The 26,553-nt window shown below is 36.2% G+C and overlaps 1 protein-coding gene across 1 annotated transcript in view; it reads left to right on the top strand.

The window, feature by feature from the left end:
* Nucleotides 1-26,553, top strand: part of LOC106478698 (coronin-6-like) — a 51,903-nt gene that overhangs the window by 13,034 nt on the left and 12,316 nt on the right. The window contains exons 3-10 of the mRNA XM_013939261.2: nt 9,090-9,342; nt 10,420-10,595; nt 14,288-14,404; nt 15,143-15,247; nt 15,618-15,763; nt 17,014-17,074; nt 23,335-23,436; nt 24,825-24,941. Of these exons, the coding sequence (XP_013794715.1) occupies nt 9,090-9,342; nt 10,420-10,595; nt 14,288-14,404; nt 15,143-15,247; nt 15,618-15,763; nt 17,014-17,074; nt 23,335-23,436; nt 24,825-24,941 (1,077 nt within the window). The remainder of the gene's footprint in view (nt 1-9,089; nt 9,343-10,419; nt 10,596-14,287; nt 14,405-15,142; nt 15,248-15,617; nt 15,764-17,013; nt 17,075-23,334; nt 23,437-24,824; nt 24,942-26,553) is intronic.

The raw sequence follows: 26,553 nt of genomic DNA, 5'->3' as shown, positions 1-26,553 counted from the left end.
GCATGTTTAGTGTGATGGGGATTCGAACCCACGACCCTCAGATTGCGAGTCGAGCGCCCTAACCACCTGGCCATGCGGGGCAACGTAAAGGGACTGATATCGCGGATTTACTGAAGTAATCCAATACTGATACAATAAACTAAAAACTAACTATGAAATTTGGAGGTATTATCTTTCGCATAAACACACCATTACAATCTCGTAATATGAAATCCAACTTTAGAAAACCCTCAAAGAGGACATAGTATTTCAAATGTTTAATCCTGTGCGTGATTATCTAATAGAAAAAAAAAACAATGTAGCTTTGGATTTTTCTAAATCATAATAATGATACCACTACGGTGAAGACTTAATCATAAAAATTTGTTCCACATGCGCGTGAAAATTAATTTTATTGATCATGTTCCCGAAAAGATGGTCGTTAGTTTGTTTATCTTAAGAGCAAAGCCACGTTGGACTATTCGTTATGTCCACCACGGATTTTAGCGTGGTAAGTCCGAAGACATACCACTGTCCCACCGTTAGTCGCCTTTCAATTATAAGGAAATAGCAAATATAAAAAAACCATAAAAATTCTTCAATGTTCTTTTTTCCTTACAATGATTTATTCTATGTAAATAAAGATTATGACAAAAAATAATATATTTTAGAATCAATACGAGTAAGTTAAAAATTAATTTATTTGATAATTGTTTCCAAAAAAAAAGAGAGAGAAAGAGAGATTATCCCATAACCACTATGACTGATAATGAGCTAAGTTCGCTCTTTGTTGATCTGACTTCCAATCGACCAGTTCGGCATTTTAATGAGCTTCAAAACAGCATGCACCGTGTATCATTAGATGAAGTACTAACTTTCTAGTCAGGTTATTAAAAAAAAACATGTTTTTATAGCTACAAAACTATTAAAAGCACTGAGATGTGTTCTCCTAAATTGTCATTACAAACAAAATTCTGATCTACTTTAAATTTCAATTACATCTCATAGTTTCAGTTACAAAGAGTAGACCATGGTTACTACACCTTTGTTCTCCAATAATATAAAAACTAAAACTAAACTATCTATATGAAAATGTTATATCTGTCCAACACAAGTGTATTATATAAAAAATAAAATAAACTAAAATTTTTGTCGGTATTCGGAAAAAGAATAAAAAAAGGTTTTGAAGTCAACAAATATGAATCCGTTTCATTGCTTTTTATCTTTAAAATTTTGTTTAAAGAAATACCCTAACAATATAAATCATAGTTTAGGTTTCATCTTACACTATAAAATAATTTTCAAATATCCACCGAGAGCAATATTTATAATATTTTGTTTTGTACGGGTATTAGACAACAGGAAAAATGTAAATATATCAGATATCTAGTAATAATGAGATTAAGAAACCTGTAACATATCTAATGTCTATAATCGGTGTTGTCTTGTGTCACATATGAGATTATAAGAAATCAGATTTTATGTGAGATCGTAATAGGTAATCAGACATGTAGGATGAGTAAGATATTAATTGAAACCTCTGATTTCAGTAACTTTACCAAAAATATAACACCAGCATTTCTTGTATAATATAGTATTATCAGATATCTGTTATCATCATGTAAGATTATCAGAAACAGATATAATGCAAGATTACTAGACAGGTAAAGCCATCAGAAACATATATCATTCAAGGTTAATAGACAAATAAAGCTATCAGAAACAAGTATCATTCAAGGTTAATAGATAAATAAAGTCATCAGAAACAAGTATCATAAAGGGTACTAGACAGATCATGCTATCAGAAATAGATATCTTTAGAAGTTACTATGCAGATAAGGTCATGAGAAACAAATATCATGCAAGGGTACTAGACAGATAATGCCATCAGAAACATATATCATTAGAAGTTACTAGACAGATATGGCCATAAGAAACAGATATCATGCAAGGGTACAAGACAGATAAAGCCATCAGAAACAGATATCACTAGAAATTATTAGACAGATAAAGCCATCAGAAACAAATATCATTTGAAGTTACTAGACAGATAAGGCCATAAGAAACATATATCATTCAACGTTAATAGACAGCTAAAGCCATCAGATACAGATATCATTAAAAGTTACTAGACAGATAAGGCCATAAGAAACAGATATCATGAAAGGGTACTAGACAGGTAAAGCCATCAGAAACAGATATCATTCAAGATAAACAGACAGATAATGTCATCAGAAACAGATATAATTAGAATTTACTAGACAGATAAAGGCAAGAGAAACAGGTATCATGCAAGGGTACTAGACAGATAAAGCCATCAGAAACAGGTATCATGCAAGGGTACTAGACAGATAAAGCCCTCAGAAACAGGTATCATATAGGGTACTAGACAGATAAGCCACCAGAAACAAATATCATTAGAAGTTATTAAACAGATAAGGCCATAAGAAACAGGTATCACACAAGTGAGGCCATCAGAAACTGATACTGTGTAAATCTATCATACCTCTGGGACAAGAAAGATCACAATAAAGAATAAATATTGCAAAAGTAAGCTATAAAATTAAATACTTGAATAAGAAGAAATTTAAGTTATTTTAAATATAAAGTCTTGAAATAACATAAATGACAGAAAAGTTTGAAAGTGAAGCAAATTTCAAAAAGAAGACAGTAAAAATATTTGTTATGTTTAATGAAGCTTTGGAGGTCAGTCTTTGTAATTAAACTACTGACGTATCTTATCGGTTTTGGCGTTTATTGAATTAGGGCTAACTGTTAGTCTCTTTGAACACTGAAAACAACTAGAAAAACAAAAGAAAGAAAGAAACACGTCTTCAGTTTTCCTATCTAATAACTAGAGATGCCTAATTAATTTTTCGTTATGGCTTGAGGAATTTATCATCAAACTAAAGCATTCATATCCCGGGTTATTCAAGCCTTTTCCACTCTTGTTTGTAAAAGAACAATTTGTCAAAAATCTCCAACAATCTACAGAACCATATCTTGATTTACTTCGTGTTGTCCATAAGCAATAATGCCTTACACGAGTCTATGCACACATCATTCAGTTAGTAGGTAGACTCCATCTGGTGGCTTTTTAGAGGGTGATAACTAGTAGTTTTATTACACTGCCTTACCTGCAGTTAGACTTGTTTAGTCACGTGACAACAATGTGGAAAGCTGAGATGTGTTTTATAGTATTCCATATGCTACAGGACCCAGACTAGCTATAAAACGGAAGTTGTCGCCATTATTTAAGTTAGAAGTTCTCTTACTTTTCACGCTATGTAGCATTGGAAGATATAACATCTGATTACAGGATTCATTCCTGTGTTATTTTTTACAATAATAAAACTGCGAAAGAAAACTAATCTTCACATCAGATTACGTGCTTGTGAGTTCTACAGAACCTTAATACATTAATGTCGTAAAAATGAAAAACCAAAGATTCCGATGGACTAATTTTAACATTTACTGGATGTCAGACTTTAAACCCCTCTTCAAGATAAAATATGTACACATTTTTTTATACTATATACAAAGTCTGTTCTTAGTTCATATACAAAGTCTGCTTCAGCATTTGCAGTTCCTTTATCTGTCTCTCTAACATAGGGTCTCCAGTAGGGCTTCTCCTTAACAGGATCCCTCATCTTCATCTTGACCTTGTGTTGTCCGAGATCTGTATTTCCTAATCTATATGCTAACACAGTAGAGTTTGTTCCTCTTCCCTCTTCCTACCAGTCAGTTTAACACTCATGTTCACGTCCTTGTACATCTCATCTCTACACAGTGTCCTTAGGCTTAGTCACAAAGTCACTGTCTTCTGGTTCTGCATCTATTATGGCCACACCTGCAAGATCCATTTCTACATCAATCACTGCACCCGTTAGCTCTTCTTCTCTCCCAAAATACTTCTTCAATATATTGGCATGGTAGATCTTGGTCTTCCCATTCACATTCACCTTTTAGTCCATTCTGTTGAGTACTTCCTGTACTTCAAAAGGTCCTTTCCATTCCAGGGTGAGTTGGTTGTGGTTTGTGGGCAGTAGAACTAAGACCTTTTGTCCAACTTTAAAATGTCGATCCTTGGCCTTCTTGTCATAAAAATGTTTCTGACTACCTTGAGTTGCATACAATCTCTGTCGAGCAAATTGACAGGTTTCCTCAAGTAGGTGTCTGAAGTCTAACATACTGGTATGTGTTTCTTACTTCTGACTCTTCTTCTCCCGTCCATAGTTCTTTCAATATTTGAATCAGACCTCGTACTATTCTTCCATACAGTAACTCGAAGGGTAAAAATCCTGTACTTGCTTGTGGGACTTCTCAATAAGTGAGTAATACTGCATGCAAGGACTTGTCCCAGTCATGTGGTCTCTCTTGGCACATCTTCTTTAGCATACTTTTTTAAAACTCCATTGACTCTCTTGCAAAGTCCATTACATTTTGGATTGCATGTGGTTGTAAAGAGTTGCAGAGTACTGATGAGTCTGCAAACTTCTTGCATCAGTTCTGAAGTAAACTGGGTCCCTCTATCACTCAAGATTTCTCTCGGAAAGCCTACTCTGCAAAATATTTCCAGGAGGACTTATTCTATATATGTCTCTATCTTCGCCAGTGCTATTGCTTTCAGATAACGTGTCGCATAGTTGACTAATGTCAGAACATACTGGTTGCCCTTGTCATACACAGGCGTTAGTGGCCTGATCAAGTCCACAGCTACTTTGCTGAATGACTCTTCTATGAGAGGGATCTACCCCAATGGCACTTTGGCTACCTTCCCTCTATGTATTGTCCTTTGGCAGATGTCACATGACCTGCAGAATCTACTCGCGTCTCTGATGACTCCTGGTCAATGGAAGTTACTGGTGATTCCGTCTGCCATTTTATTTGTTCCTAGGTGTCCTCCCACAATTGATTCATGAGCCAACTTCATCACTTGAGTCCGGTATTCTGTTGGTACTATGATCTATTTAACTTCTCCAGTATAACTGCCTTGATAGATTCGGTATAGAACTTCCATCCAGTCCTCTTCTATAAGTATCTTTACCCTTTGTTTTGTGCTCGACTCTCTCCTGGGCTTGTTCCAAAGTTTCTGCAGTGAAGGATCTTTCTTCTGTGCTTCCTTCAGTTCCTGCAAACCTAAATTCAGTATTTGTCTTTTGACACTTGCAGGGGCTTGATGTCTTGTTTGCTCTTCTTTTCATGAGCTTTGGTGGTGACAGCAGATGCTTCATCAATCTTCTTTCTGTCTAGTTCCTCAAGGTTTCTACTACCTGGTATGTTTCCTATCACCAAGTCGTGTATTGGTTCCTTGATACACATAGCCTCAAGATCCCTCACTGTCCCATCAGTTAGTACACACAGGCATACCTCATCTGTCATCTGATCTTCAGATACTAGACTGGTTCTTACTGCTGCACTATTGCATATTATTATTTGTTGGCACCTCTTTATATTTGTCACGAGCTTCCATCACTATTGGCACTGTTTATTTGTTTGCCAATTTGAGCCGACCATTAGTCATGCTTTTTTGTATTGAATTTGACAAGTAGTCTTGATTCTCTTTCTTTTGGCAGCAGTATTCATAATGGCAGTCACTTTTTTCTTGTTTCTTACCAGCACTGTCTTTGTAAATGGCTCCAGCTGCTTTATGTTGAGGTTTCTGCTGTTGTTGGCACCTCATGATATTTGTCAAAAGCTCCCATCATTATTGGAACTGTTGATTTGTTTGGCAGTTTGAGCCGACCATTAATTGTGCACTGATCAATCACGCTTTCTTGTATTGAATTTGACAAGTAGTCTTGATTCTCTTTCTTCTGGCTGCAGTATCCATAATGCCAGTCACTTTTTTCTTACCAGCACTGTCTTTGTAAATGGTTTCAGCTGCTTTAAGTTGAGGTTTCTGCTGTTGTTTGCTGGTAATGGACTTGCACTCTTTTGCAATGTGCCCCATTTTATAACAAATATAACATCTCTTATTCCTTCTGTCTATTAACCTCCTGTCACCTTTGGTAAAATCCTGCATTTGGTCATCCATTACTGGTTTCAAAGTTAACTGGACATTCTTGGAATTGCCAGTTATACTACCTCCATGGGCTTCCATATACTGTTCTGCCAGCTTGATCATCTTGTTTACATCTTTTGGTGCTCTCCCCTTTAGGAACAGTGACATGGCAGTTGAACACGTGGTTATGAACTGTTCATGTATTAATAGGTCTGCCAGTCCCTCAAAAGTATTTTTACACATGGCCATGGCAGTCCATCTGGTGAAATATTGCCGGAGACATGTTTCAAATTGAAATACAGTTTCTTTAGTGTTGAGTTTGATTCCTCTGAACTTCTGATGAAAACCTTCTTCAGTAAGCTCATATTGTTTAATTAAACCACTTTGTTGTAATCCATGGCATTTTCCGACATCATGCCTGCATATACATGTAGGCCTCTTCCTGTGAGAAGTGGGCTGAGACAGACTGCCCAATCACCTTCTCGTGGCTCACTGTCTTTTTGAACCCAAGATGAGATCCTCTTTGTACCCATTTATCAAAATCACCTGACATGGTTATATAATGTAATCATAATCTCTACACTATTTTTTTTACTACTACAGTTGTGCATATATAGGCCTACTTATTTCTGCTGTTATATACTATTAAGAAGTGTGAGTAAAAGCCTTTTATTTTGACAATTGGTGAAAGAAGAATTATATCTATGCGTCCTGACAATGTTTCACCCCCCCACCACACACACATAGGGTGGTGGTGTTCTGCTGGTGTAGATGACCTGATATCCTCTGCTATAAAACATATGTAAACCAAAGGAATGAGACGTCAAATTGCAGTTCACCCTTGATTGGGATCCCTGATCCTACCCCCACGTGGATGTTGGTTCACATTGGCTGGGTTTTTGATTTAGAGTAGAACCAATCAACATGAATCCTCACACACATGTTATAGATGTCTATCTTCCTCCCCCAACCATACTCAATCTTTGTTATGGTTTATGGTGGCGGTACTTGGGATTGTTACAGTTCTTCCCCTTCTGCTCTCCCTCAGTGTATCTTATTCTGAGGATGTTATTGCACCTGGGTTGATTTCAGTCATTTTCAATGTTGAGGGAGTTGATTTCTCTATGGTAGACATCTTTTTGATTCCAGATGTTGGGTTCCCGGATTAATATGTGATTTTCTGTTCTTAACATGCCCTGTTCTGGAGTCAGGGTGAGATCCCCTCTGGTCCCTCGAACTTGAGGTGAAAGCAGTATGATCCTCACCCTACCCTCATGTGGATGTTGGTTCCCTGCAGCATGGGTTTTGGAAGTAGTTGACTTGCCGAGTAGGGTCTGTCATGTCCTAACCACTCTACACCTGGGGCACTTCCACTGTTTTCTTCCACACCAGTTGGATGTGCTCCTCTGTTTTCTGCCCACACAATATATATATATATATATATATATGACACTTTTCTCAGATAGGCAAAGAATATACCTGGTTCAGAAGTAGTGCAGGCTCCCACATCAGATCTTTGAATCTGACTCTCTAGTCTCAAGGCGTGTCCTTCAGACCCTTTTGAAGGATGCTTCTTTTTTTCCATTGCATTGTTCCCTCCACCTATTCAGTGTGGGATTCTAGCTAATTATGTAATGTTCCGTATCAGGAGGTTAGAATTTTCCTATACTGAAAATGTATTTCCGATAGGTACCTACCTTCTCTCACACTTCCCGCCCTTTCTCCTTACTGAAAACTGGTGCTTCCATTTTTTGCCAAAACTCCATTTGATAATTTGGTAAAATTGAATAGAGAGAGTCACATGCTTAAGGAGAGTTTATGGTACTCTCATTGGTGGAGTGTCATCGCATGGTGATTTGCAGGAGATATATTATAAGGAGTCATTTCTAATGGAGGGGAGGCAAAAGGTTCATGGCATGCATAATTTTTTTTCCATATAGAGGGCACCACTTATCAAGAATAGCTAATTATGTGAGAGGAGGTAAGTACTTATCGGAAATACATTTTCAGTATAGGGAAATTATAACATTTGCAATGTTATGATTTGCCATTCCTTTATATTATAAATAACTAGATAAGATTTTGCATGAGATACATTGCCACAGTCCCCATAGACAGGTTTGGGATTTGTGCTTTTGTTGGTTTTTACAGGTATCAAAGGTGAAAGAAATTACAAATTATGGGATTGGACCTGCTATTTCTATATAATTTGTTCATTCCAAATGAAACTTCATACAAGATTCCTTGCCACAGATTTGGAATTCATGCCATTATTGTAATTTTACAGGGATAAAAGGTCAAAATATTTTCTAGAATTAGAGTTTTTAGCCTGTCTTTCTTCATTACGTCAACCTATATAGATGAGACTTTGACCAAAGATACCTTGTGTCAACTCTTTAGACTAAAGCAGGTATATTTAGAATTTTTGTCTTTGATTTGTTTTTACATGGGTTGAAAGTAAAAAAAATTATATTGTAGGTAATAGAGAACTCTGAACCTAGATAGTGTATACATATATATACCAGGGGTTGTTATTAATAAAATTTTGGTTCACAGAACAAGTTAAATTACATACATTATGTCAGAGAATAGGTTTTAGTAAATAAACATAATATTTCTGGTTAATATGGTTGCAATTTTTTGTTCTTTCTTAAATCACTGTTGACAATTCCACTTTTCTGTTTTGTTTTCAAAATACTAAATTGTGAGTTTGTTCTGATAGTCTAAAAGTTTTTAATAAACTTTGTTATAAACCATATTTCATAACTGCATAGATGAAACATTTGATTAATACAAAGCTTTAAAATTAACTTAAAACATATATACAGATTTAAATGAGGTCTTGTCTATTTTTTAGTGAACTATTAGCTAATTTTAAATTCCAAGGATATTTTCCATTGAAATCCCTTTGATACTGAAACTTTAAAAAAGACCTAGCAACGTTAAACTCTAATTTATTCTATAATATATGAACATGATATATATTTAATATTTCAGGTTGTAAGCTTAAAATGCAGCTTTGGTTTAAATACATATAACCAAACATTTAATAATTAAAAAGGTTTTAACATTTTTAAATCATGCTCTTGAGTGCTTCTTGTTATAGACTGGAAGAATCGATGTCAGCTACCCACAAGTGGCTGGGCACAAGGGGCCTGTCATGGACATTGCTTGGTGTCCTCATAACGACAATGTCATAGCAAGTGCCTCTGATGATACTCTCGTCCGAGTTTGGCACATCCCTGATGGAGGTCTTGTCCGACCCTTAATTGACCCTGTTGTTGAGTTAGTAGGCCACCAGAAGAAGGTTGGCCTAATACAATGGCACCTGTCTGCTAATAATATATTGTTGAGTGCAGGTGAGCTATAATGAAATCTTGACATTTTCACTACTCATGTGTGTACACAGTGAAAATAGTAAATTATTGAGAGTTTTATGCATCTTTCTACATGTATAGTGTAAGCCATAATTATGTATCCAGTCACTATATCACAGTGTATTATGTCAATGCTCTACATGAGTTTCACCCATTTAAGTAGACTAGTGAGTGAACAAATAACTTATATCTTTGTCTCTTTCTCTCTCTCTCTCTCTTTGTTAACACTACTCAGTTTAACACAACTGAAAAGAAATTAAGAAGATTTTCACTGTTCTGCCTACTAGGGTAGCATAAAACATTGGTACATAATTATGGCTCACACCCAATGTCCAATACGTATAAGATATGTAACACTTAATTTTTCACAGATGTATGCTATCCTAGTGGCAAGATAAGTAGTCATTGTTGTATCTTGTGAGAGCATTGTTATAATCTAATAATTTAATAATATTGAGCTGAGGAAGCATGAGTTTGTTTGTTATCTTCATCTGTTTGAAGTATTAGCAGCAAACTAAACTTTTGTTTGTAGTACCTAGAACATATTAATCACACTAGTAATTATTTTTTCTAATGGAATTAAGTATAAATGTTTAATGAGCAACAAAACATTTGTATTACCACACATCGTAAAATGTGCATATATAGAGTATTTGTCTGTTATAGCTGTAGAGTAGTTAAAGAAAGAGTGCATGGAGTTATCATGAAGTTATGACAAGAGCAGTTTTCACTGTTTCTCTTGTTTCTTTGTACAATGGAGAACTATGACTATTAATTGCTAGTGTTGTTTGTTGGCAGAACTGTTGTAGTTATAAATCATGGCTCTTAAACTGTATAATGGAGAACCATAACAACTTATTACTAGTATTGTTTATTTGTATTGTTGTAATTATTGTTATCAAACTGTCAGTAGCACTGCTATTTCTAGAAATAAAATCATTCAAAAGTAGCTGTTTTAAATATAGCCTAACTACTAAATGGTAATTAATAATAGTCATATTTAATATTGTACTTACAGTTAGTATATCATTTAACTAGTAAAGCTGTTTTGGATGATAGGTGGTGACTGCAAAATATATATCTGGAATGTTGGCACCGGGGAAATCCTGTTTCAGATCAATCACCCTGATGTTATTTACGATTGTTGCTGGAGCTGGGATGGAGGTCGTATTGTCACTACGTGTAAAGACAAGAAAATCAGGGTTTATGATCCTCGCACGGGGGAAATCGAACAGGTAGTTTATACAGAAGTTAATTATCTTAAGCAAAAATAATTCAGTGAACATATAATGTTAGAAGCCTCGTTCATACATGATCAGTATATTCTCAGACAGGACAGTTAAGACAGTATTAGTTTCCAATGCAATAGCTCATCTCTGCTCACAAAATAGCTTTTCTCAATTAGTACTGCTCTCTATTGGCACAAATTTTCAATGCTCGCCACTAGCCTTCCATATTCTGCTTCTGCATATCCACATGTAAATAATTATGCAGCAGCTCTCCACCAATAGGAGCATGACACAACTCCTATTGTAACCAGCTCCCTCTCCACATTTCCATTCATTAATCACTTCTCGGTTGGCAGTAGTACTGTATGGACATGCTTGTTTTTGCTCGCAAGTATGTTGATGTTTTCCTTTATATTACAGGCTTCATTTTTCTTTACTATTTATTTAAATTTTAGCATTTTTGAATTGTGAAAGGTTGCTTTTTCCAACTTTTCTTACTTTTTTCATATTTTTTTTTTGCTTCAAGTTTGGAATTGTCACTAGACACCTGCAGTTTCAGGTTGTTACAGCTACCGCAGCTGTTACTGCTGCTGCGGTTTTCCCAACTACTACTACCATGTTGAATACTCAATTATCAGCCGAGGATGTGACGGCAATTATTTGATGAGAAATATCCACGTTCATGTAACCTTCACCACCACAGGAGGAATATCCTGTCATGCTTGTTCCTGGGGTGACTGACAGGGTGGATTAGAATTTGAATAACCTATCCTCCCAAATATACTTCCCAGTCCTGAGTGATATTGGGGGATTTACCTAGACCTCCTTCACATTTTGTGGAATTAATTAATCAGGTTTGTGCTATTTTGTTTGCTTTATCCTGTTTCGTATGATTCTCAACCTGCCCTAGGTGAAGAATCTATGGGCCAATATTTAGTGTTCCCTTCTTCACCTGATGTTGAGGTTCATGCTCACCATTTTGGGGATCAACTTTGGTCAGGGGTTAGTATGCCTCGTCTGTCTTGTACATCTGAAGATTATGCTTATGCATTTCATAGAACTTCCTTCCCTTATCTGGATTCCCAATATTTGGAATCTCTCATTACATTGTGGGGTTTGAACCCTAATGCATTGGTGAATTTCTCACAGCCTCAATTTTCCGGTATCAGACTGATGTTGTCCATAATTCTGTATGCATTTTTGACTATGCACTTGTTAACTCAGGCAATTCATTTGTCTTCTGAAGGGTTTTCAGTTAATGTTTGCAGTCTTCTTTGCAATGGCATGGCTTTCATCTTTGGCCCTGGCTTTTCAGACGTGGTTGATATGCTGTTGGGATCTTCTGGGTCAGGATGCCATTCTTTCTCAAGTAGGTTTACCCACTACTTCCCTGCGCAAGTTGTGCATTGTACCTTTTTGTATGTGAAGAGGTGTTTGGGGTTTTCCCAACTCACTAGAGGCCTGAGTTGGTTCTGCTTGTCTGCATAATTCATTATCCTTGTTTATTTCCTGTTTATCCCAACCTCTTCCTACTGTTTCTGTGTTATGCCCCTTCCCCCCTAATACAACTCTTTACTGGCTTCTCATTCTTCGTCCATTTGCAGTCGAATTGTTATTTGAAGGCATTTCAAATGATTACAGCATCGGTGACTCCACTACAGAGCTGGCATTAAGTTTTTACAATTTTACTATATGTGGACACCATTTACAACAGATTCATGGGTCCTACAGGTTCTTTCAGAGGATCTAGCTCTTCACTTCTATTACCCTTCCCTGTTGTATCCTCATCCTGTTACCTTCCTCCCACCAAGGGTTCCTGTTTCTTGCCAGCATCTACAGGAGGCAATTCAGGACTTACTTAGGAAAGAGGCCATAGAACTTGGGGAACCTTCTCAGCCAGGGGTTTTTATTCCTGTCTGTTCATTGTACTCAAAAAGATGGGAGATTGGCAACCAGTTAGAGATTTATCATCCCTGAACTGTTTCTGGGTCATACCCAAATTCACGATAGAGTCTTACTTAACCCTTTGGTGGGTTTTCACTCCTGGGTTGAAAATGATGAAGGTCAATGTGTCGGATGCCCATATACACATTCTCATCTCTCAGGCGTCCTGGCATTTTATCTGTTTTATCAGGGGTGTGTTGATCAGTTTTGGGCTCTACCATTTGGCCTAGCTTTGGTTCTTTATTCCTTCTGCCGAGTAGTCAGGTCATTTGCTTGGCTGCTTGAGGCCTCAGTTTCCGCCATTACATGTACAATTGGCTACTTTTGGCTTCCTCTCAGGTTGAATCTGTTGTTCATACTTAGTTTCTTCTTCAAGAGGCTACCAGAGTTGGTTGGCTCATCAAGGTGTTGAAGTTTTTTCTCACACCCACACAATATCTTATTCATCTGGGTGTGTTTTTCAATTTTCTCATCAGTTGGGCCCAGCCTTCTCTCCTTTGTTTATGGGATATGGAACATTTCATTCTCAGTCTGTTGGCCTCTCATGGTCTCTCGTTGGGTGCTTACTAAGGGGGAATAATTTTTTTACCAGCCTTCCACCAGTTCAATGTGGGATCCTAGCTATTTTGTGAGAAGAGGTAAGATGTCATATCGTAAGTTAATATTTTCCTAAACTGAAAATATATTTCCTATAGATAATTACCTCCTCTCACATTTCCTACCCAGCCTCCTCACTTCTGATGATATGTGGTGTAGGTCTTCTAACCAATCTCAAAGTGAGTAATGAGTGCAACTGTGGAGAGGGTGCTGGTTTTGATAGGGGTTGTGTCATGCTCCTATTGGTGGAGAGCTGCTGCATAATCATTTACATGTGGATATGCAGAATCGAGAGGTGGAAGGCTAGAGGTGAGCATAGAAAATTTGAACCGAAAGAGAGCAGTACTAATCAAGAAAAGCTATTTTGTGAGAGGAAGTATATATTGGAAATACATTTTCAGTTTAGGAAAATTTTAACTTTCTAATAGGGTGGTCATTGTATGGAATAGTTTACTTTCAAGTGTAGTAGAGGATGCAACATGAAAAAGAGGTTGAATGAGTATCCGAAAAGAGGGTTGAATATAACACACAGGTTTGTATATATATTATTGGAATAGTGTGGTAATAGAAAATGGGTTAGTCCAGATGGGCCATAGTGAACACTTGTTATCCCTTGAAAATGAACTTAAACTTTCAAACTAAAGCAGTGCATTTACTCTGTACTAGTAAAGTGTAAATTAAAAATACTTTTCCCTCCATAACACATCCTAGCACTCAACTAATGTAAATGTTAAAGTTAAGTTTAAGAAAACCGTTGAAATAGACTACATAAAAAAGTACATACATAATATTTTATTAGCAATTAGAACCCCTATTATCTATATTATGGTATTTTACAAGTTAGCAAATGTTTGAAACTTTTAAAATCAAGTAAATGTTTAAAATAATTTTATAGCCAATACATCAAGATGTTAATGACATTTTGGACTATATACGAAGTTGTTAATGATAACTCGTACTATACACAAAGGTGTTAATGAACATTCGTACTATACACAAAGGTGTTAATGAACACTCGTATTGTACACAAAGGTGTTAATGAACACTCTTACTGTACACAAAGGTGTTAATGAACACTTGTACTGTACATGAATATGTTAACAATAACTTGTATTGAGTCAGTGAATTTTCTTTTCTAACTACACAACTTGTTTCAGGAAGCCATGGGCCATGAAGGAGCTAAACCTCAACGTGCAGTTTATCTCAAGAATGGTTTGATACTTACCACAGGATTTTCTAGAATGAGTGAACGACAGTATGCACTACGTAGCGAGGCAAGAGTATTTTATTACTTCTTTTAGCTTAAAAGCAAAGTGTACTTAAGAGTAAATTAAAAGTTTGTCTGGGATTATTAGACCAGAAACCATGTTATATTATAAAGATCACCTGCTGGTATGTTAGAGAATAACTGAATGCCCAAAGTGATTTTGAAATTGGTTGATAGTGAGCCTAGTAGTTTCTGAACCATAATGAAGACATGAAGGATTCAACATGTAATTGTAAACGATTTTTCAAAATTTTTAAATTTGGGAGCTTTTGTTGTTGAAGCTATTAACAAATGATTGTTTAACTGGGAAAATTTAGTTTAGATCATCTATTTAAATAACTTTTAATGGGAGAGGGGAGCAATGACAAGATTTGATTATTGTTTTTTTTCTCATTTTGTCTTTTATTCAATTGTAGAGTGTTAAGATTACATTTATGAATAGCTCAGTACATTGTTTAGCAAATCCAAAGAAATCTAACATGGAGGATAATAATAACGTTATTAAAATGTTTGCCTTTTAGTTACTGCAATTTTATATACATTAGTTTATAAGTATATTTTAGAAACAAAAAACTTGTCATCAAAATACTATAAACCTTTATTATGTTTTGACATAACTTGTATGTTTTTTTGGGGTTTGCAAAGTAGGAATATTATTAATGAGAGCTAGCAGTTAGTTTTACAAAATGCTATAAAGTAAAAATAATAATTCAGAACAGATAAAAGAGTATTGGTAGTTTTGCAGGTGGCTTTGGATTCACCCTTCACGTTGGAGGTGTTGGACATCAGTAATGGTGTGTTGATTCCGTTCTATGATCCAGATGTAAACTTATTGTACCTGTGTGCAAAGGTAAGAGTATCTGATGTATCTTCTCTGTGATGATTTAAACAGAAGTGTCTTGTGTATCAGTTACATGTTAAGATAAAGATTCAAACTGTATCTTGTATAGACTGTTTGGCAAGATAAACTTAAGAAGTGGTTTCATATATATATTTTTTAAAAGCTTGCAGTCAGAATTGCTCTTCACTTCCCACTGAATCTTAAAGGACTGTTAAAAGCTGAGATTCAGTCAGTAATCAATGTTACAGTTGCTTTTTAAAATATTCAGTTTAATTGTTGCCCATTGAAATGTATGCCTTTCTCACTTCTGGCATAAGAAATTTGTTAAAGATGATTGTTTTTTATATTCATATCTCTATTTACAAACATTTCCCTACAGGGAGACAGCAACATACGATACTTTGAAATAACAGATGAGCCTCCATTTGTTCATTATATTAACACATACCAGTCCACGGTCCCCCAACGTGGTATGGGAATGATGCCAAAACGAGGCTGTGATATCAAGCATTGTGAAATATCAAGGTATAAGATATTTCTGACAGTTATTTGAATGGCTTGTAATAAAATTCTGACTACTGGTGTTGGAAAAAATTAGGACAATAGTTTAAAGTATAACATTTTGGACATGAAACTTTTATGTAACTGTTTAGAGAAAATTGGATTCAAACAAGATCAATACTGCCAAATTTATCATATTTCATGTGTGTGATATTATATAGAATGCTCAAGCCAGAGATTTACCTATTGTCATATTTCTTTTCTTCTGCAAGTCATAGGAGTTTCAATGAATTAAAATGGAAAATACTATTATTTGTTGAATACAAGATTTTACACATTGATGGAGTACTTGCCTTCAGTTACGATTGAGGAATAAATAAAATTTTTACAATTATCCTAAAATGAAAATTTGAAAAGTTTATTAAACAGTACAGAATTATATATTTTCAGAAACTTAGTTCAAAATTGAAAACCTACTGAGGTATTAAACAGAATAATTTTTTAATCCATTGTTAATGGTTAAGCTTTTTTATTAGTGGTATCACTAGCAGTTAAAAATCTAATCTGTTTGTAACGTAGTTACAAACAAATCTGATTTTTAACACTAGGGCCACCACTAACAAGAAAGTTTAAATATCAATAATCTGTGTCACAAACAAATCTGATTTTTAACACTAGGGCCACCACTAACAAGAAAGTTTAAATATCAATAATCTGTGTCACAAAACAAATCTGACTTTTACCACTTGTAGTACCACTAATATGAAAGCTTAAGCATCAATAACCATAGATCATTTATGCTTAAGCTTTCTTATTAGTGGTGCTCCTAGTGGTAAAAATCAGATTTGTTTGTAACATAGACCATTTATGCTTAAGCTTTCTTATTAGTAATGCTCTTAGTGGTAATTAATCAGACTTGTTTGAAACAAACTTATATTTAGTTTTCATGGATGTTATTTTCATACACAATTTTATAATAACTAACCTATGACAACCCAGAACAACTGCTAAAAAGTTTAATAGATATATATATATATATATTTAACTTGACCAAATTTTGGAGGTCATCATCTAACCAATCTTCAGTTTGAGATTGTTATGGGTCTTCAGTATTTCTAACTATACTGGCAGTTCAAATAGGACATTACATCAGAAGTGGTGTGAAACTTATAATGGCCTGACAGAATTGTGTGAACTAAAACACTTTTCTATACTTGAGTTTGAATTTATGTTATTGTAGAATTGAGTGTTAAAACAATTGTTCTTTGCTGTAGGTTCTTTCGATTGCACTCTAGTGGTTTTTGTGAAATCCTATCATTTACTGTTCCAAGAAAGGTATGCCTTAGGTTATCAATTATAGTTTTGGTCACTTTTAAAGAGTATTGATGCAAAATTTTAATTATGTTTTGATATATTTAAAATGTCTCCTTTTATCTAAATCTTAAGTAATCCAACTCATTTTATTTAATATTTTTCAAATGTTCATTATGTTGGAACTGTGACATTTCTAATGTCCAGAAGCTGTAAAAGCCTTTTCCGATATGGTACTTATATCCTCTCACAAAATTAACTATTCTTGTTCAGTGCTGCCCTCTATATGCAAATTTTCCCTTTACACATTCCACAGGCCTTCTGCCCCCCCCCCCTCCTTATTGGAATCGAAAGATTCCAACATGTGTCTCATGCAAATCATCATCATGCATCACTTCTCCACCAATAGTAGCATGACATGCTCACATGATGCATGTGACTCCCTTTATACTCCTCTACCAAACTATCACTTCTTGTTTGGCAGAGCTTGTATTCAGACGTGTGTTTTGTTTGTTTAAAGATTCACTTTCCTCACAAAGTGTTTTTTTTTAATTCATTTAGTTTTCATTCAGACAGTTTCTTTACTTTAAATTTTTATCAGTTAGTTCCAGTTGCATTATTCTTTTTCACTGCTCAAATTTGGTGGATGCTTCTTAACAATGAATTCCAAAGTTCATATTACCACTTCGGAATTCACACCAGTGACTAGCATTCTTTCTTAGGCTTCAGGTGCGGGCAACCTGACAGTAGATTTGTCCACGTTTATTTGCTGGGAGATTGAATGTTACATGGGCCTTTGTCCCCAGACTTTGTCCCGGTTCCTCCTGAACAGGCAGAGCCTTCTTATTTTGCCGTACCTTCCCATCCCCTGCCTGAGGAATCAGTTAGGCCTAACTTGTTCTTTTTATATTTTGTTTCTCAGGTATGTGACGTTTTATCCCTTTCTCCTATTTGTTATGAGCCATGTCCTTCCTTGTTACATGACCAGTCTTCCCACTCCCCTGATATTCGTGTTCATGCTAATCAATTTGCCTTACAATTAACCAATGGGATTAGCATTCCTCACCCCCCTTGGGCTTCAGATCAGTTGGTGCTTTCATATCATTGTGCTGACTTTTTTTTTTCTGGACCAACAGTTGTTAGGTTCTATATCGCCTGTTTGAGGGGGTGGCTCCCGAATCACCTGTCAGTCTGACCTATGCTCAGTATTCTCACCTGCATCTTACCCTTACAAACTCTTTTATAGTATCTTTCTTCTCTACACCTTCTCTCTGAGGCTATCTGCAGAAATCCTGAGAGGTTTTCTGGTGATACCCTTTCCCTTTTTTCCTCCACACTAGCTCATTTATTGTCTTTGGCTCTGGATTTGCATACATGGTTTCTCTGTTGTTGGTACCTTCTAGGTCATGATACAATTTTGGCTAGGAACCATTTACCATTGACATATTTTCAGGATTTACGTATGGCTTCATTTCTGCAGCGATATGTTTTGACATAATCCCAGAAACACTAAAGCCATGGGTGGCATTAGTCCAACAACAATCTACCCTTACCAATATTGTTGCACGTTTGTCTCTGTCAGAGCCTCATATGCCACCTATTACCATTACCTGTCCTTCCCCTTCTAAACCTTTACCTGTCTCTTCTTCTTGTCATATTTTTTTTACGATGCACCTCACGTCGCCAACAGTACCGCGGGTTTTAGTCCAGTGAGAGCTTGGCTTGCCGATTTTCTTCATCACTGGTGTTCCTTCATTGAGGATCAATGGCTTCTTCAGGTTTTATCAGAAGGATTCGTGATCTCCTTTCTTTCCCCAACTTCCCTATCTCCTTTCCCCATTTTCTTCCCTCCTCTTCAGGATGCCGAAATCAGTCAGCATCTGTTGGAAGCAGTTCAGGAATTGCTATCTCAGCAGGCCATCAAACCTGTTCTCCATCCTTCAACAGGTTTTTATTTCCAACTTTTTGTTGTTCCCAAGAAAACCAGGGACTGGAAGCCGGTCATAGGTTTATCTCACCTCAACCACTTCATTCATCTGCCCTGGTTTACCATGAGTTTTTCTCATTCTGAAGTGGGTATTTTCTCCAGGTTTATGGATGACCAAGATGGATGTCAACAATGCTTATATCCATATACCTATATCACCTCGGTCTCATCCTTATCTTCTGTTTGTCCATCTCGGGATGGTTTATCAATTTCGAGCACCACCATTTGGGTTTGCTTCAGCCCCTTATGTTTTCTGTTGGGTATTCTGAGTGCTTGCTCGACATCTTCATGCTCTTGGGTTGATTTTTCACTATTACATGAATGACTGGCTTCTTCTGGTTCATTTCGAACTGGAGTCGGCCATCCATTCTCCGCAGTTCCTTTTAATGGCTGCATGAGTGGGCTAGTTAATAAAACTGGAGAAGTTCTTCCTCAGACCTACTGATTATCTCATCCATTTGGAGGTCTTTTTCGACACTTGTATCAGTTGGGCCCAGCCTTCTCCTTTAAGACTTTATTCTATGGAACTGTTAGTCTGCCATGCCCTCTCAGTTCTTACTTACTTACTGCTAGTGAGGTTCTATGGTGTTTGGGAATGTAGTTTTCAATGACATCACTGGTCCCTCTCGGTCTTGCACATGTGAGATACCTTCACTGGGCACTTCACAATCAATGGAACCTTGTATGGGATCCTCTTTCTACTCCCATTACCCTTCCTCTTACCCTGTGAGACGATCTGCTTTGGTGGTTGAACAAGGCACATATTTCAGCAGGCATGCCACTTTCTCCCCCGTATCCGGATCTACATCCCTGCAAATCTGGGGTGCATGGGTCAACCATCAGGAAGCTTCGGGCTGTTGGTCTATGGACAAAAGTGCTTTGCATATCAACATTCTTAAACTTCTAGCTATATGTTGGGCATTAAATCAATTCTTTCTTCTTGCCTAACATTGTCTGGTGATGGTTCATTCCAACAATTCTACAATGGTGGCACATATCGATCACCAAGGCAGCACCCAGTTGAGAGATTTAAGTTTTTGGATGTTGGATCTCTTATACTGGGCCCACATGCAACACATTCATCTCATTGTGTGTTGTATGCCAGGTGCTTTCAATCTTATTGCGGATCGTCTTTCCAGCCCCAATGGGATATATCCGACAGAATAGTCCTTAGATCCCTTTGTTTCCAGGAGCTTTGCACTCAGTGGGGTTCTCCAAACATGGATGCATTTGCTACGAGCCTCAATCACAAGTTACCTCTCTTTTGGTTGCCAGTTCCTCATCATCAGGCTCTAGCAGTCGATGCCTTCAACCAAGATTGGTCCCACAAATATCTTTATATGTATCCTCCTATCCTATTACTTCATCAGGTGATCTCTTTCATCCACACCACTCCTTGTCAGATCCTTCTAATTGTTCCTTATTGGCCAGCTCAGCCATGGTTTCCATGATTACAGCACCTGCTACTCTCTGTACCTATTCTCTCACCTCCCTACCTTCTTTCTCAACCTCGGTCACTGGTCCTACATCCTGCTCTTCATACCCTACATCTTCAGTACTGGCTTTTATCCAGTCTTTGGCAAGGAGATCCAGTTTCTCCTGTTGAGTTGCTTTCCTTTTAGCTGGTTCCATACGTCCTTCTTCAATGGAAGGTGTTCCACAGTTGGTCTACAACTTGATTTCCCACTGACCAGCCTACTGTGGCTCAGGTGGTGGAATTTCTCACTTGGCTTTTTGACTGGGGTCCTCGGTTTCCTCATCTTGGGTTATGAGGTGGCTTTATCCCATACCTTTTGTTTTTCCCGATACTGTGGAGTTTTTACTTCACCTGTCCTTACCATGCTACTGTATTCCTTCAGGTTTTGTCACTCCCCCATGCAACCTACCCTTCCTGATTGAGATGTTAATGTGGTACTCTATTCCCTCACTAATTTCCTTGTGTTTCATGTTTCACCTTTCCCTTAAAACATATTTCCTTCTCGTTTTAGCCTGTGGACATTGACAGTCAGATTTGTTTGCCATTGACGTTTCACATGCACTTTATCACCCTACCTATTTTTTTCTTTATCCAGATTGTTCCTTCCTCCCAAATACCTCAGTGGCTCCATGTAGGCTTCTGTGTCCAGTCAGGGCTCTTCATTCTAATATTGCCTATCCCCTGGTAGTCTTCTTTCCTTTGTGATCTTTCACCTTCAACCCTTACTAGTTGGGTCTGACTTTTGATCCAATTGACTTATTCCTTCTTGCCTTCTTCTTTTCTCCTGGAATTTGTTCTGAGTGTCTTCTTATCAGACACCTCATCTTTTCCTTTGCTTCTAATCTTTGTCGTCCATTGGAGGAAATTCTACAATCAGGCATGTGAACCACACCTAATATCTCCCATTATCTACATTATATCGTGGTTTCTTATTCATCAGGTTATTGTCTTCCACCTGTGGACATTCTTCAGACTTTGGTGCAACTCTGTTTGGTAAGTTTCTATTCATACTTTCTTTTGTTTTCAGAGGCCTTTTTTTCTTCATTCCTCATTGTATGGATCCCACTCTTTGGCGAGTGGTGCCTGGCTAGGTATTCTTTAACTTGAAATACATCTGCACTGTACAGCCATGTTGACTCATGCTTTATATTCCATGGCTTCTCAATGCTCACTGTTGAGATGGAGTGTTCCATAAGATTGCTGTAGATGAGTAACCTTAAGATATTTTGCTTCATAAACATGCATGTCCTGGACCGTACCACCCATGGACTGCATGGGTAAAGCAGAAGGGAATAGCTGCCCATCCCTACCATGCCTGTAGTGAATAGCTTGTTATGGTCTGCTTTTCAAAATAGGGTTTCTTGGTCACCAATTATACTGTCTCAGGTGATGATGTTCCTATGGATTCTTCACTGCCTTTTTACCCTTCTTTCTTCTAGTGGAGTTTGGGAGTCCTTACCACTTTCCAGTTCCAAGCCGCTAGGCTATAACCATCCAGTGCAGAGCAGGGCGGTAGTGTTCTGTCCTCCTCTTTGCAATATATAATTATAAAGGAGTGATACGTCAAAATGCAGTTCACCTCTTCGATTGGGAGCCCTCATCCTTTCCCTGCTCAGATGTTGGAACCAATCAACATAAGTCCTCACACCTTTTGGGTTGCCTTATCTTCCTTCCTTGATTGTCTTCTGTGTTGTGGGTCACAGAATTGGTACATGGGATTGTTACAGTTCTATTCTTTGGCTCTCCCTTGTCCTATCTTAATATGGAGATGTTATTGCCTTTTGTATGGTTCTGGTAAGTTTCCTGGTTGGGGGAGTTCATTGCATGCAATAGACATCCTTTTGATGCTGGATGTCAGATCCCCAGATCAATAGCTCAGTACTAATACTTGTGTCATACCTGGGAGACGGCATGATTTTCAATCCCCCTGGTCTCTTTGGTTTGAGGTGAAGATGGTATGATCCTCATCCTTCCCTCACGTGGATGTCGGTTCCAAGCTACATGAGTTTTGAATGTAGTCGACTTACTGAGTACAGTCCATTGTGCCCTAACCACTCTACACCTGAGGGCATATCCATTGTTTTACCCACTTATTCATGGGATGAAGTTATATTTATTTTATATTGTTAGGATCATGATCCTGACACAGTATTCTCCCACTTAGATGTGCTCCTCTCCCTTTCTGCCCTTATCTTCTCCACATTTCACAGAGGGGCAAAGAGTATACCTGGTTCAGAAGTGGTGCAGTTCCCCTCATCTGATATTCGGATCTAACTCTCATTTCCAGGGGGAATCCTTCGGCTTGGTTTTTTTTTTTTTTGGGGGTGGGTACTTCTATCACAACCTCACTCCGGTCCCTCGACCTATTCAATGTGTTATTCTAGCTAATTTTGTGAGAGGAGGTAAGTACTGTTTCGGAATTTATAATTTTCCTATACTAAAAATGTATTTCCGATAGGTACTTACCCCTTCTCACACTTCCCACTTTCTTCCAGTGTTTATGTCTTCTGACAAATTTCAAAGTGATAGTTTGGTATAGGAGTATAGAGGGAGTCGCATGCATCACATGAGCATATCATGCTCCTATTGGTGGAGTAGTGACACATGATGATGATTTGCATGACAGACATTTTGGAATATTTCAATTCCAGTAAGGGAGAGCAGAAGGCTTGTGGCATGCATAAAGAAAAGTTTGCATATAGAGGGCAGCACTGAATGTGAATAGTTAAGTATCTTTTGAAAATACATTTTCAGTATAGGAAAATTAGAACTTCTACATTAACACATTCATTATGGTCACCAAAAATTTTTTTTTTCCAGTCTGACCAGTATCAAGATGATCTGTATCCTAATACACTTGCAGATGTTCCTGCTATTTCATCTGAGGAGTGGGCTGATGGGAAGGATGCAGAACCAATTTTGGTTGGTAATCATGTCTGTTAGAAATAAATTATTTAAAACTTGTCATTTTTGGGTAAAGTTGAATGAATATGTAGCTGAATGTTTAGGTTATAAAGGCCAATGTGATTTATAGATAAGGAAAACCTATTTCTTAGTTCATCAAAACATTGTTATCAATATACATGTAATATTTTTAGAAGGTGTGTAATAGATAAAATGCTTTCATCATGTTCCTAAGTTGTAAAGAAGAAAAAGGAATGTCAGAGAAATGCTAAAAAACTAAATGTGAAGCCCAATCTATCATTCTTTGTACTACCAGTCACTGAGTTATACCGATTATGGGGAATTCCACCTCTCGCCAGTTACCCTAGACAAGGACAAATTGAAAGAATAAGATTAGTTGTCTTATAGTGTTGAAGTGAATGAATGTTATATAGTAAAATTTACTATTTTATGTGTTATTAGCTATGATTTTATATATCATGTTGGTTATATTTTAAACCCACAGAACTCAATCTGAAAGTATTTGAAACTTGTATCATAGATATTTTGAAGTATCTAAAATGAAATTTACCTGTTCAAATATATAACAACAATAATAATAAGATGAATGTAAGGTCAATAGTTGTATCAGTATGTTGCAAAGAAGCATTCAAGATTTTGAAGTTGAAGCTAATTTTTGTACAAATTTATTGAAAGAAAAAAAAGAGAAATTTGAGAAACAAACAGGAGTTTAGAAATTTCTGAATTTTTAAAGAATGCTGTTCTCTTTGTTTGATAGAAGTGACTGTACTGTATGACAATATTTAAACTGTTAATCTAACATGAAATAATTAACATAAAAGAGTTGGGTTAAACTTAACATCTAAACATTTTTGATTAGCCTCTGGAAATGTAATTTCCTTATTATAAAATGCCCTGTAAGTTTTGAAAAGTTTTAGTTAATGAAGGAGTGACCATATTAGTTGTAGTTAACGTTTATTCCAAAACTTATTTTAACCTATTAAAATTAATGTTAAATTAAAAATCCATATATCTGCATTGTTACAAGCATGAATATATATCAAAAATAAATAAGACATGCAATATTAAAAACAAAACTACATAGTCTGCAAGTTTTGACTACCTAATTGAAACTTGTAGCTTTTGTATTTTGTTTTATAATAATGTAAGTTTTATTTATTTTTAAATATTTATTCATGCATAAATTGTATGAGGCATTTTGGTTTATACTGATATTTAGTATGAAGTTCTTTTTAATAATTTTTCAAATGATAAATTCGTGACAGAGCTAGGGGTTTGTTCCAAAGACTGGTTGAAATACAAGATCCCTTCATTTTAAACCATATTTTATGTCTGATTTATTCTTTACTTATTAGTTGATCGACAATTGAAATGTTTTCACATAGATATCCCTTAAAGAGGGCTTCATCCCTACCAAAAAGCAGGAATTTAAGGTTATGAAGAAGCCAAACATCCTAGATAAAATGCCAAAACATACAGTGCAAGCTCCATCAGCAGCTTCTGTAAGTTAGCTATCCATACATTGTGAAAAATTACTTATGTGACTGAGCCAAATACAATCACTATAAATGATCCACATAACATTCTGTAAATATGTATAACATCACTCTGTGAATGATATATATAACATTGTCTAAGTAGTGTAACATCACTCTGTGAATCATATACATAACATTTATCTAAGTATTGTACATCACTCTGTGAATGATATGTATAACATTCTGTAAATAATGCATAAAACATCATTCTGTGAGTGATCTACATAACATTCTTTAAACATGTATAACAACATTATTCAGTGAATGATCTACATAAAGTTCTGTAAGTAATGTGTAACATCATTCTGTGAATGATCTGTATAACATTCTTCAAACATGTATAACATCATTCTGTGAATGATCTACATAAAGTTCTGTAAGTAATATGTAACATCATTCTGTGAATGATCTACATAAAATTCTGTAAGTAATGTGTAAAACATCATTCTGTGAGTGATCTGTATAACATTCTTTATACATGTATAACATCATTCTGTGAATGATCTACATAATGTTCTGTAAGTAATGAGTAACATCATTCTGTGAATGATGTACATAAAATTCTGTAAGTAATGTGTAAAACATCATTCTGTGAGTGATCTACATAAAATTCTGTAAGTAATGTGTAACATCATCCTGTGAATGATCTACATAAAATTCTGTAAGTAATGTGTAAAACATCATTCTGTGAGTGTTCTGTATAACATTCTTTAAACATGTATAACATCATTCTGTGAATGATCTACATAATGTTCTGTAAGTAATGAGTAAAACATCATTCTGTGAAAGGCCCCCCCAGTGGCACAGCAGTATGTCTGCGGACTTACAGCACTAGAATCCGGTTTTCGATACCCGTGGTGGGCAGAGCACAGATAGCCCATTGTGTAGCTTTGTGCTTAATTACAAACAAACAAATCTACATAAAGTTCTGTAAGTAATGTGACATCACTCTTCAAATGATATACATAAAGTTCTGTAAATAATGTGTAAAACATCATTCTGTGAGTGATCTACATAACATTTTGTAAATGACATCTATAACATCACTCTGTAAATGATGTACATAACATTCTGTGATGATGTGTATAACATCACTGAATGATCTACATAACATATTCTGCTGATGATGTATATGATACCACTGTATGAATGATCCATATACGATCATTGTGTGATTCAGCTGTTCAACCCTGTTTAAATGATCTAAGCAGCACTACTGTGTGGAGGATGAGTAATATTAATACATTGTATATAACATTGTATGAATGATATTTATACCATCATTTTTTCAATCGGATTAAAGACAGCTGATTTAGAGCAGCAAAACTACAGGGTGAAAGCACATGTAGATACATAAGTATTGGTTAGGCCAAGCAAACTAGATTAGCAGTTTGTAGCTCAAGTTTTCATAAGAATCATACAGATGGACAGTTATTATTCATTATTCCCTGCCAACTTTTAAGCATAAATTTGCTAAGTTTTATGAAATTCTCCTAACTAAAGAGGGTTTAGCATCACATGATATTAGCTTAAGCAGTTAGCATAAATAATGATGTTTCATACAGCTGTATCGAGT

The sequence above is a fragment of the Limulus polyphemus genome, unplaced genomic scaffold (genome assembly GCF_000517525.1).
Source record: "Limulus polyphemus unplaced genomic scaffold, Limulus_polyphemus-2.1.2 Scaffold242, whole genome shotgun sequence".
NCBI classification, from domain to species: Eukaryota; Metazoa; Arthropoda; class Merostomata; order Xiphosura; family Limulidae; genus Limulus; species Limulus polyphemus.
The sequence above is the reverse complement of the archived record's forward strand: the minus strand, read 5'-3'. Positions and strand labels throughout refer to the sequence as shown.